We start from the raw sequence: 16,695 nt of genomic DNA, 5'->3' as shown, positions 1-16,695 counted from the left end.
CCAGCCACTGTCAAGGGTCTTCTCCATGGACCCCTTGGGACAGCCATCATGGTTCACTGCTGGCTTTCCCACTTTCCTGCCTGCCCTGCATGTCCCAGCCCTGATGCCTGTAGGTATCTACAGCTGGCCCTCTCCTCTCTGCTGCAGCTTGCCTTGGTCCTTGCCCATCTACCTGGCACCACCAGGCAGGAGCCATAAAGGCTCTGTATCTACAGGGTTCCCAATTCTAACAGCAGGCCCAAGGCCCAAAGCACCGCAGCCGGCACAGGTCTCCACTGGTGTCCTTGGGGATGAGGAATGGGGGCGTCTAACACCTGGCTGCTTCTCTAGCGCTCAGCAGGGAGATTAATAAAACACAAAAGAAGGAAAGAGAGAAGGGGGAGGATGGACCATAGGAATCTCCCTGTCACAGGCCTCCCCACTTCTCTTCCAAAGTCCTCCCCAGGTCTCCACAGCTCCTCCAGTCCTCCTTGAATCCCGGGGTTGTCAAGGCTTACTCTGAGATCAGGACCAGAGTGCAGTGTGGGCCAGGTTCAGTGTGAGGTCAGGGTCATGGCTCAGACTGGAGTGAGAGTCAGAGCTCCGGCTGGGGCAGATGCTGAAGATCAATCAGAAACAGAACATGGTCTTCCAGCCCTTTCAGGGGGAGCTCACCCTGTCCTGTGGGGCCACAGATGCTGGCTCCTTCAGGAACCTTCTATCACACCCGCCGCTGGCTGCTCTGACCATATAATCCCTTTCCCCCTCCCCCTCCCCCTTGCTCTGGTGTCCAGGGTGACCAGAGCTGCCTCTGGGCAGGAAGCCAGCCCAGAAAGCCCAGGACATCCCTGAGCGCCTGTCACCATAGCAACCTGCCTGCCAAGCCATCCACCCCCGACCCCACCTGGGTCCAGTACGGGTTTTCAAATTCAGAACGTCAGAATGGGAAGGGCCTCCTAGATCAGCAGATTCCAGCCCCTCCCTTTGTCCCAAATGAATAAACTGAGGCCCGAGTGGGGAAGGGAAGGGGGAAACCTGTTGTCCAAGGACCTGACCCCAACCTGTCCCCCCTCCCACCCACTCCCGCCCAATGTCGGTCTTGGTTGGATTCGGAGAATGCGGAGTCTGGAGTGTGATCTCCGGAGGGGGGCGGGCCCTCCACCCGGAGTGATGCAGGGGCGGGGAGCCCAGGAACCGGACACCGACGATGAATAAATGATGTTCACTCGCAGCCTGCCTGCGACCAGGTCGCCAGTGCCGAGCGCCGGCTGCCCAAGGGGCAGTCACCCGGCTAAGGCAGCCTGACCGGCGTCCCTCGGCTCCCCCGACCTGCGACCTGCGGCGGAGCAGCGCGGAGCGCGCGAAGATGGCGGGGCCGCGGCGAGGCGCGGGGCTCCTCTGGGGGCTGGGCGGCGCCGCCCTGGGGGTTTGCCTCGCAGGGGTCGCCGGGCAGCTGGTGGAGGTGAGGTGGGCCGGCGCGCATGGGTTCGGGGTGGCTGTCACCGTCCAGGCAGAGCCAGGCGGTGCCTTTCTGACGGGAAGCTGGTTTTTCTTTTTCTTTTGCCCTAGGAGACCTGACTTAATGGGGAGACAGTCCATCCCAAGCGCTTCCAGGATGCAGGGAGACTCAGCCCCAGTCTTAGTGTCCTTGCTCTGATGGGAGGGCACAGCCCCCGATCTCAGGAACATTATTCTGATGGGGGAGACTCACCCTGACCTTAGGGCTTCCCAATCTGATTGGAGATACAGCCTGGCATCAGCGACTGTCTGATGGGGGACACTCAGCCCCTGTACTCTACTCTTTGGTGTCCAGAGGTGGGCAGGTGGGGGGCGGAGGCAGGGGGACGAGGACAGCCTTCGCAGAGCAGCCATGTGTTGAGTTTGACTCCACACTGCAGGGAGGGGCAGGCAGGGCAGGGCCCAGGGACTCAGGGTCTTACTTGGTCCTGATGATAACTGGGAGCTAGCAAAGGTGTCTGAGCAGAGGAGAATCAGGATGAGTCCTGGACTGGAAGGAGAATAAATTAGAAGAGGGCCTACACTCGGGAGAATTGGAAGGAGCTGCTGAGATAGTCCAGGACGAGGTGAAAAGGATGGCTGAGGGGCTGGCCAGAAAGGGAAGGGTGGGGGCCATCTGCAGCCCCCTTGGCTGGCCTCTCTGTACCCCATTCCTGCTGAGCCAGGAAGGGGAGCTGATGAGGCTGACCAGACCCAGGATTCTAGAGCAACAAGCAAGAGGGAGAAGGCCAGAGGTAGAGCCAGGGAAGAGTGGGGTAGGAACCTGTGTAGGCAGAGGCAGAGTGGAGAGAGCAGAAGTGCACGAGATAGTCAAGCACCGCGGAGAACCCGCAAGAGGCAGGTGCTGGGCAACAGGATGGGAGAGGGAGGACAGGGCCTCATCTTTGGGGTTTGAGGGGACACACCCCTGAACTAGTGGGTCTGAGGTATGTGGGGACAGAGCCCTGCACCCCCATGCTAGTCTGTGCCTGCTGCTGACCAGGGGGTGTGATCAGAAGGCTGCTCTGGAATCAGATGTCAGCTCTGGTGTCTCTGTAAGGGAAGTCGGGCTGGCTTGAGCCCCATGGAGTGCACTTAGGCCCCTACCAGCTGTCCTGAGGCCTCAGGTGCAGAAACTGAGCTGGTCTGGGTGTAGGAGAAGCCTGACAGAGGGGGTCGACTCAGATCTGAGTCAAGGACTCTTCCCTCAGTCCCCAGGAAAACGTCTTCTCCCACTTCATCAAGGGAAATTGCATTTTGAGTCCTTCTGCCTACCATCCGCCTACAGCCTGAACAAGGGCCTGGCTGAGCCCAGGCGATCCAAGGAAGTACCAGAAAGATAAGTGGGGCTGGGGTCCATGGTACCACCCACCCTACCCACAGGCATCACCCTCCAATTAGCCTGTGAAATTCTGATGGAGACCAGGCCCCCAAGCTTCAGAGTTCAGACTCCCAGCGGTGTCCACCACAAACAGATGCCCGACTATTACCTGCTTCCCCCTACCCACGGCCCTATCAGTGTGTCTAGAATGTGTCAGAAGTGAGCCCCTGGCTGCCCAAGCTCTGAGTCTGAGATCTTTACCATGGCCCCCAGAATCTCCCAGTCTTACAACCAGCTGGGTCAACACACTGACCCTCAGAACCATGGAACCCTGCCACTGCCCAGACCTCAGCCCTGACTCTACAGATGTGTGCCCGACCACAGGCACATGTACTCCAGCCGCATGTGCCCTGTACCCACAGTGCCCAGCCCCAACCCCACACACATGTGCCAGACCCCACGTACACGTGTCTGACCCCACAGATGGGTCCAGGCCCCTGGGATGATGCTGAGGAAGGGTGTCTCCTTGTCCATTTTACCACTCAGGTTGTGTAGGAAGCCTCTCAGAGACCCCTGGAACCATTCCACTCAAGTTACAGATGGAGAAACTGAGGACTAAAGGAAAGAAGGCTCCTACCCCAGTTCACCTTGGTTAAGAGGAGAGGGCTGGGAATCATGTACCAGTCCTGGGCACATAGACCTTCTTGGTTACCTGGGACAGGCTGCTGGTCCTCTCCATGTGTCCCCAGTATAGGCTGAGGGGTGGCGTCTATAAGGTGAAAAAGTACCTGGCTTTCGGTAGGTGCTCCATCCAGGCTTACGGACCAGGGGAAAGACTGGACAGACGGTTGAGCTATGGGTTGCCTTTCCTTTCCAGAGAGCTGGAAGAGACTCCTCTTGCCTGTCCTTCTTCGGTTAATCGAGGGGCAAGGCGTTGCACTGATGCCCCAGGGGGGGTCCCCTCTTCCTCCAAGTACCCCTCCATACCCCTCAGCCAAGCTCCATGACAGAGATAGGGTCATATCCCTCTCAGCCCCCCAGGTCAGGGACAGGTCTCGCTGCTACCCTCCAGAGCAGGGCCGTGTCCCTGACCTGGGGGGCTGAGAGGGATATGATTCTATCTCCTTCCTCAGAACCCCAGGACAGGGAGGTGTGGCACTGGGAAGGTGGGAAGTGGCGCGCAGTGCTCATGATCGCTCCAGCCGTGCTTACAACTTTTGGCCTCCAGGTGTCGCTACTGCACTTCAGACAAATTAGTCCCTTTTTTTTTTTTTGGCGAGGATTCTGGCCTAGCTTTCTGGTCAGAGGAGGTGACTCAGGTAGGACAGGCAACTGCTGAGGCCACCTGGTGGGCATCCTGGTCAAGTAAGAGAGTCATGAAGCCCTGACTGCTGTTCCACACCCTATCCCACACCAGGGGCCCATGAGAAAAAAATACCGCGGGGCAGTACAGGACTCGCGTTGTCTCTGGCCTTGGTCCTGAGACCCCATCTGCCTGTGTGGGGCCCAGGCCTGGGGCAGGAGAGAAAGGGCCTTGAACCTGACTAAACAAACCATCCACATTTGCCCCTTGGGTTCGGTTTCCCCAAGCACTAACTACCCTCACACTCCCAAGTTCCCAGCTCCATGGTTCTGGGTTCTGCCCTCTTCTCTTGCTCTAAGGCTGGAACGTCCCAAGGTCTAAGGCATTGGTTATGAATGTCTAAGACCCTTGATCCTGGGAGATTCTGAAATGCTCAGACTTAGTGAGTCCTCGCTGAGACCTGGGCCTCTCTCAGTCCAGTCCCAGCCCCTGGCTTCTGCCTGTCTCACTCTGCTCTCTCCCGACCCACAGCCCAGCACAGCCCCGCCCAAGCCCAAGCCGCCCCCGCTGACCAAGGAGACAGTGGTGTTCTGGGACATGCGTCTGTGGCACGTGGTGGGCATCTTCTCGCTTTTCGTGTTGTCCATCAGTAAGTAGCAGCTGCCCCCCTCTACTACCCCCTGCCATGCCACACCACAGTGGGAGCACAGCACCCCGTTACCCCCCAGCACCACCCCCCAGGGGCTCAGAGCAGCAATTCCGGGCAGTGCAAGTGGGCCTGGTGCCCACAGGAGGCCCTCTGTGGTTTCTGGCACCTCCTAATCTACACAAAGTCCCTGTGGAGGGCTGACAGGCTGGTGGTGACCTGAAGTATTCTGCCCGACGGGGGATGCAGCCACATGGCAATTATGGTAATTACAGGGGACTCCACTGAACCAGGACGAAGACGTGTCATTTTTCCCTATCGCTGGCCTCCTCATGCTTTTCCTGCAGCTTGGCCAGCTTAAAACACCCACACCCAGGGCCCCAACAAGGCCACCCTTGGCTGCAGCTCAGCACCAGAGCTCCCCAGACGCCCAGCAGATGTGTCTCCCAGGCTGCAAACCCAGCATTGTTAAATACCATTTCCTTGGAATGATTCACACCCACCTCAGTTAAAAACAGGAGACCCCTGCCCTCGCCCTTCCTCTCTTGGATCTGGGAGTTGCTTTATGCGAAGTTGCAACAGAAGCCAGTTTGGGATGCTCCTCTCAGTTGTCTTTCCAGAGTTGGGGTCTGGAGTTGAGAAAAGTGGGGCTGAGAAATGCCGAATGGATGGGAGAGGCCACCAGGGTACAAAGAGGTTCCCACAGACCATAGGGAGGAGGGGGGCGCAGGCAGTAAAGGGAAAGAACACACTCCCCTAGTAAAGGCTTCGTGGAGGAGGGGTCCTCTAAGCTGTAGATGGATAGGACGGGTGACGGTTTGTGTCAGGCAGCTAGCAAGGCATTCTGGAGAGAGGTACAGTGGGGGTGGACGTGGGAGAAGACGGCCTCCACACAGGTCTCAGATAACCCCTCTAAGACGGTTTCTGAGTGCACCCTGGCTCAGGGGCTACAAGGGCATTTAAGTTCTAGCAGGAGCTATCCTGGGATGAGGTTCCCCAGAGGGCAGGGCTGACCACAAGGGCCCACCCAGATGTAGAGGCTCCAAGGGAGACAAAGACATCAATTTTGCATGTGCTTCTCCTAGCACCAGAAGTGCCCTTCCACCCCACCCCTCACCCCCACTCTCCTCACAGCTAGAGTGGGAGAGCTTCCCTGGTGGCTCAGACGGTAAAGAATCTGCCTGCAATGCGAGAGACCTGGGTTCGATCCCTGGGTTGGGAAGATCCCCTGGAGAAGGGAACGGCTACCCACTCCAGTATCCTGGCCTGGAGAATTCCATGGACGGAGGAGCCTCGCAGGCTACAGTCCATGGGGTCGCAAAGAGTCAGACACGACTGAGCAACTTTCACAGGGTGGGAGGAGGAGGTGAGCAAGAGGCTGCCTTCTATTCTAGCCAAGGCTGATATCAGTCAGGCTTCTGAGTGGAGGCCCCACGGACAGACAGATGTGGCTGCAGCCCCAGCCAGGTGTTTAGAGAGTGGAGCAACCCCCAAGTACCAAGAAGCAGGTTTAGGGGAGGTAATCTGCCTGCAGGGGCCACAGGAGCAGTCCAAAGTCCAACAGGTCCAAAGAGCAGCTCAGGGGGACCCCGAGGAGCAGGGTTGAGGGCACCATGGGGCCTCAAGACACACAATGGTTTCTCCCGGGCTCTGCTTGGCCCAAGATGGTGGAAGTGCCTAGGGCCACATAGGAAAGCTGCAGTGTCAGGCCCAAAGAGGCACTTGGACCTCAACTACACAGACTGACTTCTATTCCTAACCCTATTTCCTGAAAAAGGTAAGGGATAGTCCCAAAGGCCTCTGAGTTAACAAAACCTTCTATGCAGGGCTCTAGGAGTTGGAGACCCTGGGTCCTGGGGAGGAAACATTTTTCCCACTTCTCTGTCTGCTTGGACCTCGGTGGTACAGCTGTTAGTGGAGCATCATCCCCACAACCTTGTGGATAGGATGGAGTTGGATGGGTTGCCTCTTTAGTTCCCTGCCAGCCTGGGGACTCCTATCCCCAGCCTCTTCCTGGGCTTGGAACTCCGTCCAAGAAACTTCGTTTCTCTACTCTGAAGAGAAGTAAGCAGGCCAGGCTGGGTGGGACAGGTCCGGAGTGAGGGGCAGGGCCTCCATCCTGCTCTGAGGGACTGGGACCAGCCTTTACTGAGAGCCCAGGCATGGTCCTGAGAAGGTACCTGATGGGGTAACTAGAAGAGGTGCTTCAAGCCAGTAGGGTGGGGGTGGGGGACCAACCCTGGACCTCTGGCATACAGGAGTCTGGAGGTGACCAGAGGCCAGCTTTTTGGGTAAGAAAGGCCTACTGTCTTCCCAGGTCCATCCCTGGGCAGCAGTGCACAGTCAGACCTACTATTAGGGCCCTCACATGACTGTCCCCCACCATATGTTCCTGGATGCTATTGACACCCTGTCCATTCATTCAGGAGTCCTGTCCGAGTCGCAAAAGCTTTGAAACCATCTCATTCACTTTTTCTTTCATTCTGTGAGTCTGAGGAAGACTCAGTGGGGCCATAATACTGGCCGAGGAGGTTGCACAAGATGACCCCAAAGGGTGCTCCTGCAGGCCACATAGGTCTGATCTATCTTCCCCAAAAAGAGGCCTGGCCTGTCCTGCCTGGCCCTCCTGCCTCTAGGAGTCTGCCAGGAAGTTATGTCTGGTCATCTGATTTATAATAGGAAGCAGCTCTGTCCCCTCCCCCTGAGGCTGGGGCCAAGGTGGTCAGACTGGGGGCCTTAGAAAAATAAACTCAGTCCAGCCGGGTCCTGGCAGCCCTGCCCTGCCCGTCCTGGACAGGCCAGCTCCATGCCTTGGCCCAGCTTGCGTGGGCACAGCCGCCCTGAGCCAGAAAACCACTCCTGGAATAACTCTGTCTGAGGTGAACGCCCCAGGGCAAGGTCTGTGTCCTCCTGCAGGCTCTCACAGCCAGGAGGAGCCCCGGCTTGTCCTCAGGGAGGTTGAGGAGGATGCAGCCTGTCCTCTGGGGTCTGAGGTCCTCTCAAGAGCCTGGGGAGGAAAACCTAGGATGAACCAGGAGCCCAGCGGCCTGGGCTGCAAGTACAGGACACCCTCCAGGAGGCTGTAGCTTGAGTCATGGTGTAGCCTATTTCTTACCCTCCAGGACCTCTCAATCTAGTTAGAGAGACCCTCCCCTGCCCAACAAGCCAGGATCACTGACATAATATATGGGACCAGTGAAAAATGAAAATATGAGATCCCTGTCCAAAGATTATTAAGAATTTCAAGAAAGTGACAGCAGAGTATTACACCAAGCACAAGGCCTCTCTGCGAATAGGCCTCCTACCTAAAGCCAGCCCTGCTCAGGAAAGACAGTTTGAAAATCTCAGAGCCCACAGGGGTTTTGTCAAAATGTGGAACCTCCTGAAAGAGACTCTTGGGTGAGACACACATAGATAGATGGAGACATGCCTGGAATTCAGGTGCTATTCCTGGGGTGTCTGAGCTCTGGCCCTTGCCAAGCCTGCTCTGTCCTCCCTGTAGTTATCACTCTTTGCTGTGTCTTCAACTGTCGCGTGCCACGGACCCGGAAGGAGATTGAAGCCCGGTATCTGCAGCGAAAGGCAGCCAAGATGTACACAGATAAACTGGAGACTGTGCCGCCCCTCAACGAGCTCACAGAAATCCCTGGAGGTGAGCAGGCCTGACCCCCAGTCCCGCCAACCCCCAACCCTGCCAGACTGGCCATTTCCTTGATCCTTCCACCCAGAATGCCCTGTTCCTCCCCTCCACCTGGTTCAGGAAGGGGACTCATCCCTGTTTCTGGAGACCAGAGCAAAGAAATGGGTCAGAGTGAGGCAGGGAAAACAAGAAGCTATTTTGCAGGTAGGAGTGCTTTGGAAGGAAAAAGGAATGAAGGGTGGGACTGGGAGGCTCTGGTGTGGGTCCTAGGACTCTGTTTCACTCCCGTTGAACCCTTTTCCTTCTATTCCACAGAGGAGAAGAAGAAGAAGAAGAAGAAGGACAGTGTGGATACAGTGGCCATCAAAGTAGAGGAGGATGAGAAGAATGAGGCCAAGAAGAAGAAAGGAGAGAAATGAGGAGAGCTTTCTGGAGGTGGCGGCTGGGGCTGGCCAGTCCTGGGGCTCATGGTCCTGCCAGAGTCCAGACATCTTAGACTCCAAGTTCACACATGGACCCAGGAGGTTGCAGAGAGCCCTCGCCCTGTAGAGAGGGAGTTGCAGGGGCCAGGACCCTGTCCTAGAGCCTATAAGAGCAAGGACAAAACTGTACCAGGTGTGCCACCTCCTGGCCTGGACGCCAACTCCCTTCACCCTGTCACATGGGGCTCAGCAGAGGTGGTCTGTAGACCCTGTCCCTCTATAGATCCAAAGTGGCCTCTACCCACCCAGACATGCCTCTGTCTCCTCTTCTGCCAGGAACAGCTGTGGCTAAGGGGTGACGGGATGTGGGTTTTCTCCTGGAAGGGGATGGCCGGCCTGGATGGGCCAATGTGAGGCCACACCAGGCTGCCCACAGGAAGGAGAGGGTCACTGGAGGAAGCGGGAGGCTCTCGGACTTGGCTGGATAGCAGCCCTGCTGGTGAGGGGCTACCCCAAGCCTGGCATGGGTTCTGGCCCAGAGCAGCGGGCAGAGAAGGACCAGAGGCAGAACCCCCAGCCCAGCAGATACCAAGCTCCAGGCAGTGGACGTACTTGTCTTACTTACTGTCATGTAGCTGAGGCTGCTGGAGCGCCTAGCACGAGGCCCAAGGGCTCAGGACTGGGGGCTCCAGGGGTGTAAAAGGCTGAGGCCAGTGAACCAGAGAGAGAAGAGAAGACAGCTGGCACCTGGGACCCAACTTGGGAATCCAGGGAATATTTGAGAACCCAATGGGGACTTGAGGCTGTTCTGGGGCCCTTTCTAGGCTTAGCTGTGGTGGGAGGGCCCCAGGAGACCACCACAGGGGGCAGTTAGGGATGGAGGTAGCAGCCAACCTTCCACCTGCTGAATATAAGAGCACAGCTTCCTCTTCTGCTCTCAACCATGATTCCCGAAACAGCACTGCTGACCCGAAGGTGAAGGCTCAAACTTGACCTGCGGACTGGATCCCTGGGGAGGGGACATGCAGAGAGGGTATCTAGATGGCAGCAAACATCGCCTGAAGAACTCAGACCTGGGGCTGGAGACTTAGGAGATACTGGAGGTTTCCGAGCTGGGGAGAGCTGCTGGAAAAGCTCACGCTGCCTCTGCAGCCTGCAGAGATTTGTAAATAAAGCTGAGTGCCTTCTCATACCCGAGCGACCTGAGATGACTGCTCAGGTACCCCGTCCCTGGAGCATTTACGTGGAGGGCGATACAGTGATCAGTGATAGGCAGTGAAGGCCAGGCTGTCGTTCCCTTTCCTGACTTTTTTCTGTTCTGAATTCAGATGAGCTGGAGGAAGAGGTGGTGGGCCGAGGGGCAGAGGGTCAGCTGTGGCCGGTGGGGCTCAGCCCTGAGGCAGGGCATCAGGACCAAGAAGGAAGCTGCCTGCTCTGTGCTTGCCTCTGCTCCATTTCCTGGTGTCAATAGATGGGTGCTTGAGACACAGAGGAGTCAAGCCTGGATTCCAGCCTGGACCCAAATCATTATTACACGAGGCAAGGGAACCAGGCTGACATGGGGGAAGGAGCACGGGGTCTTAGAGCCACGGCGGGGGGCAGAGATTACAGAAGGCCCTGCTGTGCAAGCTGCGTACTCACTGGGCCACCATGTGGAAACCCTGGCTCTGCCCAGGGGTCCAGCCTGTGGGTGTCTCATACATACAGTTTTGGCAAAGACCATTCTACCGATACAAGCCAGAACCCTTCTGTTGGCTTCGCAGCAGAGGCCCAGGGAAGCGGGGCCCACTAGAAGTCAGAGAAGCAGCTGGCAATGCCTGGGTTAAGTCCAGGCCCGGGCCACATCTCCTCTACCAGCTGCGTCCTTGACGTCTGACTTGGGTCTCCACTAGCCGTTTAAGGACAGGCATATCTGCTAATCATGGGGATAATGTCTGATCCCAGTGGGCATCTGCCCCAAGTCCAGGCAGGGGACAGGGTTGGAAGGTCAAAGTTAACTACAGTGCTTCAGGGCAATGACAGAGTATGTTCCAGCCACAGGCCAGAAGATGGGTCAAAGTCAAGGAGAACACACTCACCTCCACGGCCCAGAGCTGCAACCTTAGGCCCAGCGTCACACTGGGTCCTGGCAGCCCCAGAATGAGCCTGGGCAGTACATTCTAGGCCCTGAATTATCTGACCCCAGTATCATCCCCACACATTCCCTCCACCTTCTGCGGGAGCCACCCCGAGCCTGCGGATGGAGCTGGGGCTCTGCACTTTGCAGTATCAACTGCCGGAAGCCACCCATCCCACCCCTTCCCTGTTCTCTCATCTCCCACTGCAGCAGGCCCAGGAAGGAGGAGGCATGGGGAAGAGAGCCATTTAATTGAACATCGAGTCTCTCCCCTGCCTGTGAGGGCTGAGAACTGCACCTGCAGCCTTCTAGACAAGAGGGTGAGGAGGGGCCTGGGCAAGAGAGGGCAGACCCAGGGACAGCAGAGCATCAGAGGGCAGCAAGGAAGCTGAGGAGCATCAGGAGTGCCAGGAGCAGGGCCCGGGGTGGGGCTGGCAGAGTCTGCCCGCTGATGCGGTCCCAGATCCACTGTTGGTAAGAGGAGATGTGGACGTAGATAGGCGGAGCCTCGCTCTTCTTGCAGCCTGGGCCCCAGCTCACCACTCCCACCAGGTGCCATATGTTCTGCACAGGACAGGCCAAGGGCTCCCCACTTATCTCCTGCGGGGAGGGGTGGAGAACAAAAGGGAGGCCACATGTGGTCCAAAGGAGACTTGATCCAGCTCAGGAACAAGCAGGGTGCCCTCACCAAACCTTCTGCGCAGCCTCCAAGTGTCTTATAGCTGAGAGGTACCTTCGAAGTCCTGACCCAGGAGACCTTCCTTAAAAGGCTCCACCTTCCATCTCTCTCCATCCCCCATCTCTTTAACATCCACCTTCCATCTTCCCACCCTTCCCGTCCTCCTGCATCTCCAACCTCCATCCCCACTCCCCATCTCTCTCTCCCCAACTCTCATCTCATTCCCCCCAATCTCCATTCCCTGTCAAATTTCCCCTCCTTCATCTTCCTCCTCACTTACCCCTGCTCATCCCTGGCCCCTCTCTCCTCCCCACATGTCCTGCCTCTGCTGTGCCCCTCACCCCAATTCTGGCCAGGTGCCCTTGGAGGCAAATGAGCAAGGGCTAGAGATGCTCACGTAGCAGAATTTTTCCCTGTCGACGTCCTTTGCACAAATCATCTGGGAGTTGATGATCTGAATCAGAGAGGGGATTTTGGAGAACCTGCGGTAGAGGCTGTCACACTCTGTGCTGTTCAGGATGGTGACTTCCTTCTCCTGGATGGTTCGAAATTGGGGCCACTGACCTGTGGGACAGGGGCCCCCATTCAGGCTTGGCTGTTTAGCTCGTGCCTGCAGCCACTGGCCTCATGCCCATCCTCCCTTTGTTCCTTGCCACACAGCAGCCCTGGAGATCTCTCCAGGATTAGCCCACCTACCACTCCAGACGCTTCCCAAAAGCCCCTCAATATAGAGACCCTGGAGCAGTTTACCCAAAATCTGGCTTTGCTGGGCCTGATCTCACATCTGGCAGAGTCCAATCCATCAAGTCCATTCTGATCTCGGCATTTTGACTTTTGCATTCCGTCTATCCCCGAAGCCTACCAAGTCTATCTGAGGTCCAAATCCTGCCTTTTCTTCAAGCTTTCCTCAAAGGCCTCTTCCTCCCCTGAGCTTCCCCAGACTCGCCTCTGTGGTTCCAGGAGCTCCTCACTCCCCTCCCCAGTCTCACAAGTGTGTGTCTGTCCCTAAGTCTGAGCTTCCGGGGGACAGGTGACTTCCAACCGTTCCCAACTATTCACCAGACAGGCCATGGCAGGGATGACATAAAGCCACCCCACCTGGGCTGGAGATCCTGGGTGCTTTCAGGCATGCTGGCTCTATGCGACCACAGGGAAGAACACTTCTCTTGTGGGAAAGGGACAGGGGTTCCCTGAAGAGGATGGACATTTCTGGGCTAAGGAAAGGGGCCCTTGGATGGCCCTGGGACAACACTCCTGCTCATTGGGCTCCTAAACTGGGATGATAAGGGATTGAGGGCCACTGCTGGGGTAGGGGGAGACATGGGGAACCCTCGGTGACTCCCAACTTCCGGGTGCAGACTGCCCTTAGCCAGACGCATGGGTCTTCTGGGGACCCTATTACAGACATAGACCCCTTGTCCTCTCGCCTTGCCTGTTCTGCTTCAAAACATGATGCCGTAGGATTGTGTGCAGATAGCAAGATATCACTCTGTGCCCACTATGCCTTCAAGGACGGCCTGTTTACATACCCTGACCTGGGCCTGAGGGTTTCGAGGGCAATCTGGGTCCCCTAGATACATTCACTGCTGAAACCCTCAAAGGGAAAAAGAGATAAGAGTCTGACAGGAGAGGGGTGGTGGGCTCCCTGGGGAAGGCGTCTCAGAAATGCCTGTCCACGGTAGACCCTGGCCTGCACCCAGGTTCTATCCCGCACCATCCACCCTGCTGGGGGTAGGAAGGTTCCAACTCACCATCAACCCTGGGGAGTCCCCAGCCTGTCACAGTGCAGAGCGAGTAGTCCTTCACCGAATAGTCCAAGCCAGGCAGGCAGATGGGCCAGACATACTTGCTGTACTGCAGTGGCCGATCCAGGTTGAGGAGGGCAATGTCGTTGGCCCGGCCAACCCAGGACCAGTAGCGACTGGCTCGATAACGGCTGTGCACGATGACCTCTTTTGCCAGGGTGTCGATGGAAGTCTTCGTTATCCGGTCAATCCACGGACTCCCTGCCCGTACTGAATAGGTAACGTCACTCCTAGGGGAAGGGCAAGGGGAGTCCTCCATTAGTCCCAGGAACCCCACAACAGCCTGCACCCCACTAAACTCCACCGCACTGTTGTACTCTGAGCAAATCCAGGCAAGCCACCCACCTGCTTCGAGTCCCCGAGCCCACTTCTCAGGGCAGGTGTGAATGGGGCCCTGCACACACAGACACCGTGTGGTCAGTCCTGACAACAACCCTTCAGTTTATGGAGAGGGAAACTGACTCAAGTGACTGACTCAAGGCTACACAGCTAGCAAGTGGTGGAGGTGGGATATGGACCCAGTTTTCTCTGGTTCCAAACTTTAGACTCTGTCCAGTAACCCATGCTGGGTCCCAGGAGTGACAGAGGCCTTGTGCAATCATCCAACCCTCCCTCTAGCTTTCTTTCTCAGTGTGTCCTTTAGGCGTGGAAATCACTTCTCCTCTGGCCAGCCCTCATGGCCAGATGTGACCCTCAGGTCGCCCCCTGGCTCCAGACCACAGGCACGCCTGCTCTCTTGTCCCCACACTGACCAGACTGTGAGCATCTATATTCTTGTCTGTCTTCCCCAGCAACCTGACAGGAGTGGGGCAGCCCTCTTCTGCTACCAGTGCCCAGACCAGGGCCTGGCTTCAAAGACTGTCAAGGCTACTGGTTGAATGAAGGAAGGAATAAGTGAAACAAAGGGTATGGAACAGAAGAATTAGAATCTTCTTTCTGTGCACAGGAGGAAGACCTAGACAGTGCTTTGCAAGTCTTCGTTTCCTATCTGTGGAATGACTGCACAGGACTAGGGGATCAGATGAGGGGAGCAAGCCTCCAGTTCCTAGGAAGGAATCTACAGGACTCAGCTCCACCCTGCTAGGAGCTGGGGTGAGGCTGGGATTACGGGGTTCTGCCACTGAGGGGCCAGCTGGCAGAATGACTGAAGCCCCGGTGGCTCCACATGACTTTCCACCCGTCTGTCTAGGCCCCGACTCACTCGGTCGTGCAGTGGGCTGCAGTCAGCACCCAGTCGGAGGCAATGAGGGTTCCTGCACAGATGTGTGTGCCATTGGCCCGCACGCTGACCATCCACGGCCACCGCCGAGCCATGGACTCCGGATCCCTGAGGGTGGGGTCCCGTTCATAGGAGAAGCCGCAGGCTGAGGAGGGAAGTACAAGGAGCTTGATAAGGAGTGGACCTTTCCAGCTGCATCTCACAGCTCTCCCTCTCCCTCTCCTCAGCCTGAGCTCCCACCACTCTAGCTGGCCTGCACCCATCCAACGATTCTCCTTCTTCATTGGTCATCAAATAATGGTGTTGTTCACATGAGGATTGGGGTCTCCAGCCTTAGAAGGGCCTCAGCATCCCCCAGGCATCCCTCACGTCAGGTCCCAGGGCTGACCAGTCTGGGCGTGATTCACTGGCTCCTTTGTCCTGGTCAAGCAGGCCTCAGCTCTGGCTAGGCTAGGCCCTTCACAATTCATCTGTGTTTCCATCTGGTTCCCCTACTTCAACCAAAAAGACCCTTTCCTCCTTCTCTAGGACCCTCCTCCTGTGATTCAGTGAGAGAAAAGCAGATGACCTAAGAGAAAAATGAGCACTGCACATGAACGCGCACACATCTGAGGATAAAACCCCAACAGCAATGAATGCAGCTCTTCAGCCCCATTAGTTCTCAGGGGAGCATGGACTTAAATCACAGTGACGTTCTGCTCACCGTCACCTGCCAGGCAAAACTAAATGTCCCTGATGCTAGGAGTTGGTGAGGATCACAGCCCCAGACTGCTCACTCACTGCTCAAGGGAAGCTCAACGGGTACAGCCACTTTGGAAAAGCTTTTATGGAAAAATTCTTTCAACTGAAGAGGCACGTATCCAACACCACAGCAGACCCACTCCTAGGTGTTCCAAATGGACTAGTAGATTGTGAGATCAATGTAAGTAGGCCATCACCAGCAGCTGTAAAGGCTAACACAAGAGAGGGAACGGCAGCACGCACCGCGGAGTGCTGCGGGGTCCTCAGTGTGAGACTTCCCATGACACTTAAATTCTGAGCAATGAGTTCCAGGATGAGAAGTATTCCTTATGTGAGTCTTACTTCAACCAGCTTGGAAGGCACTGCTAGAGAGAACACTTATGGATGTGACCCCAAACACACAAGGGAAGGCTCCCTGAAAGCGGTGCTGGAGACCCCCAGAGGCCTTGGCTGGGAGCTTGGATCAGGGCCTGGGCCCGATGGAGAGATGCTGTCCCCACCGGCCATTCAGGAAGGCAGGATGTACAGCACGCCCCAGGCTCCCCCGACCTTCCTTGCCTTCTACCTCAGCAGCATGGGAGGTTCCACCAATAGGTGCTCAGTAAGCACTAGTGAAAGGAAGGTCTCCTCTCTCTCCCTGCCCCTTCTTCCTCTGTCCCTTAAGGTCCTCGAGGCTGCTTGGGCGCCTCCTCCCGCATGGAGGCCACAGTACTCACGGGGAAGGAACTCGTGGGAGGCTTTAGAAGTAGCGTACTGCGAGATACTGGGCGGCGGGCTACCACCGGTGACCTGCCGAGGGAAGCGACGTCTGCCCGAGGGACAGGTGGCACTGGGGGCACATGGAGCATCAAGGTCTGCGGGGACGTCCGTGGACAGTGCCCCCAGGGTGTCGCCAGCGCCCAAGCAACCTGTGGAAGGAGGCAGAGAATCAGAAGTGGAGGCCAGATCTGAGGGGGTCGGGGGATGGGCGGGGGCGGGCCTTACCCAGGGGCCGCAACAGCAGCAGCAGGAGCCCGGCGGAGGCAAGGGCCAGGGCCAGGGTAGACGTCCCAGGGCGTGGGGGCCCACGCCTGCCGGCCGGCAGCTCACACCAAAACTCCATCTGCGGGAAACAGCGACTGCGCCGCGGTGCTCTTCTCGCTACAGCGCTCCCAGGACCCGCCCCACGAAGGCGCCCCCCATTGGCGGCCGGTGACGGCTCTCTGTGGTGTGGTGGGCGCGGGCATCCGCGGCCTCGCGGGCGCCCCCCAGTGGCCTCCTGCCATGGTGCTTCTGATGTCCCAGTCACCCTCTGGCTTGCAGGTGGCTCAGGACTGCCTGGCTTCTG

General features: G+C 57.2%; 2 protein-coding genes across 2 annotated transcripts; one reads left to right on the top strand and one right to left on the bottom strand.

Moving 5' to 3' along the window:
* Positions 1 to 1,064: 1,064 nt before the first annotated feature.
* On the top strand, positions 1,065 to 9,993 carry TMIE (transmembrane inner ear). The gene is made up of 4 exons (XM_005900900.2): positions 1,065 to 1,441; positions 4,632 to 4,749; positions 8,249 to 8,398; positions 8,702 to 9,993. The coding sequence occupies exons 1-4, from the start codon at positions 1,346 to 1,348 to the stop codon at positions 8,803 to 8,805; spliced, it is 468 nt and encodes a 155-aa protein (XP_005900962.1). The 5' UTR covers positions 1,065 to 1,345; the 3' UTR covers positions 8,806 to 9,993.
* A 1,200-nt stretch (positions 9,994 to 11,193) lies between these two features.
* PRSS50 (serine protease 50) lies at positions 11,194 to 16,533 on the bottom strand. The gene is made up of 6 exons (XM_005900905.2): positions 16,353 to 16,533; positions 16,085 to 16,276; positions 14,610 to 14,772; positions 13,355 to 13,638; positions 12,001 to 12,167; positions 11,194 to 11,524 (listed from the first exon to the last, which is right to left on the bottom strand). Exons 1-6 carry the CDS (start codon positions 16,468 to 16,470, stop codon positions 11,294 to 11,296), a joined length of 1,155 nt encoding a protein of 384 aa, XP_005900967.1. The 5' UTR covers positions 16,471 to 16,533; the 3' UTR covers positions 11,194 to 11,293.
* Between the last annotated feature and the right edge of the window lie 162 nt (positions 16,534 to 16,695).

Source organism: Bos mutus, chromosome 22 (assembly GCF_027580195.1).
Source record: "Bos mutus isolate GX-2022 chromosome 22, NWIPB_WYAK_1.1, whole genome shotgun sequence".
NCBI lineage: Eukaryota > Metazoa > Chordata > Mammalia > Artiodactyla > Bovidae > Bos > Bos mutus.
The sequence above is the reverse complement of the archived record's forward strand: the minus strand, read 5'-3'. Positions and strand labels throughout refer to the sequence as shown.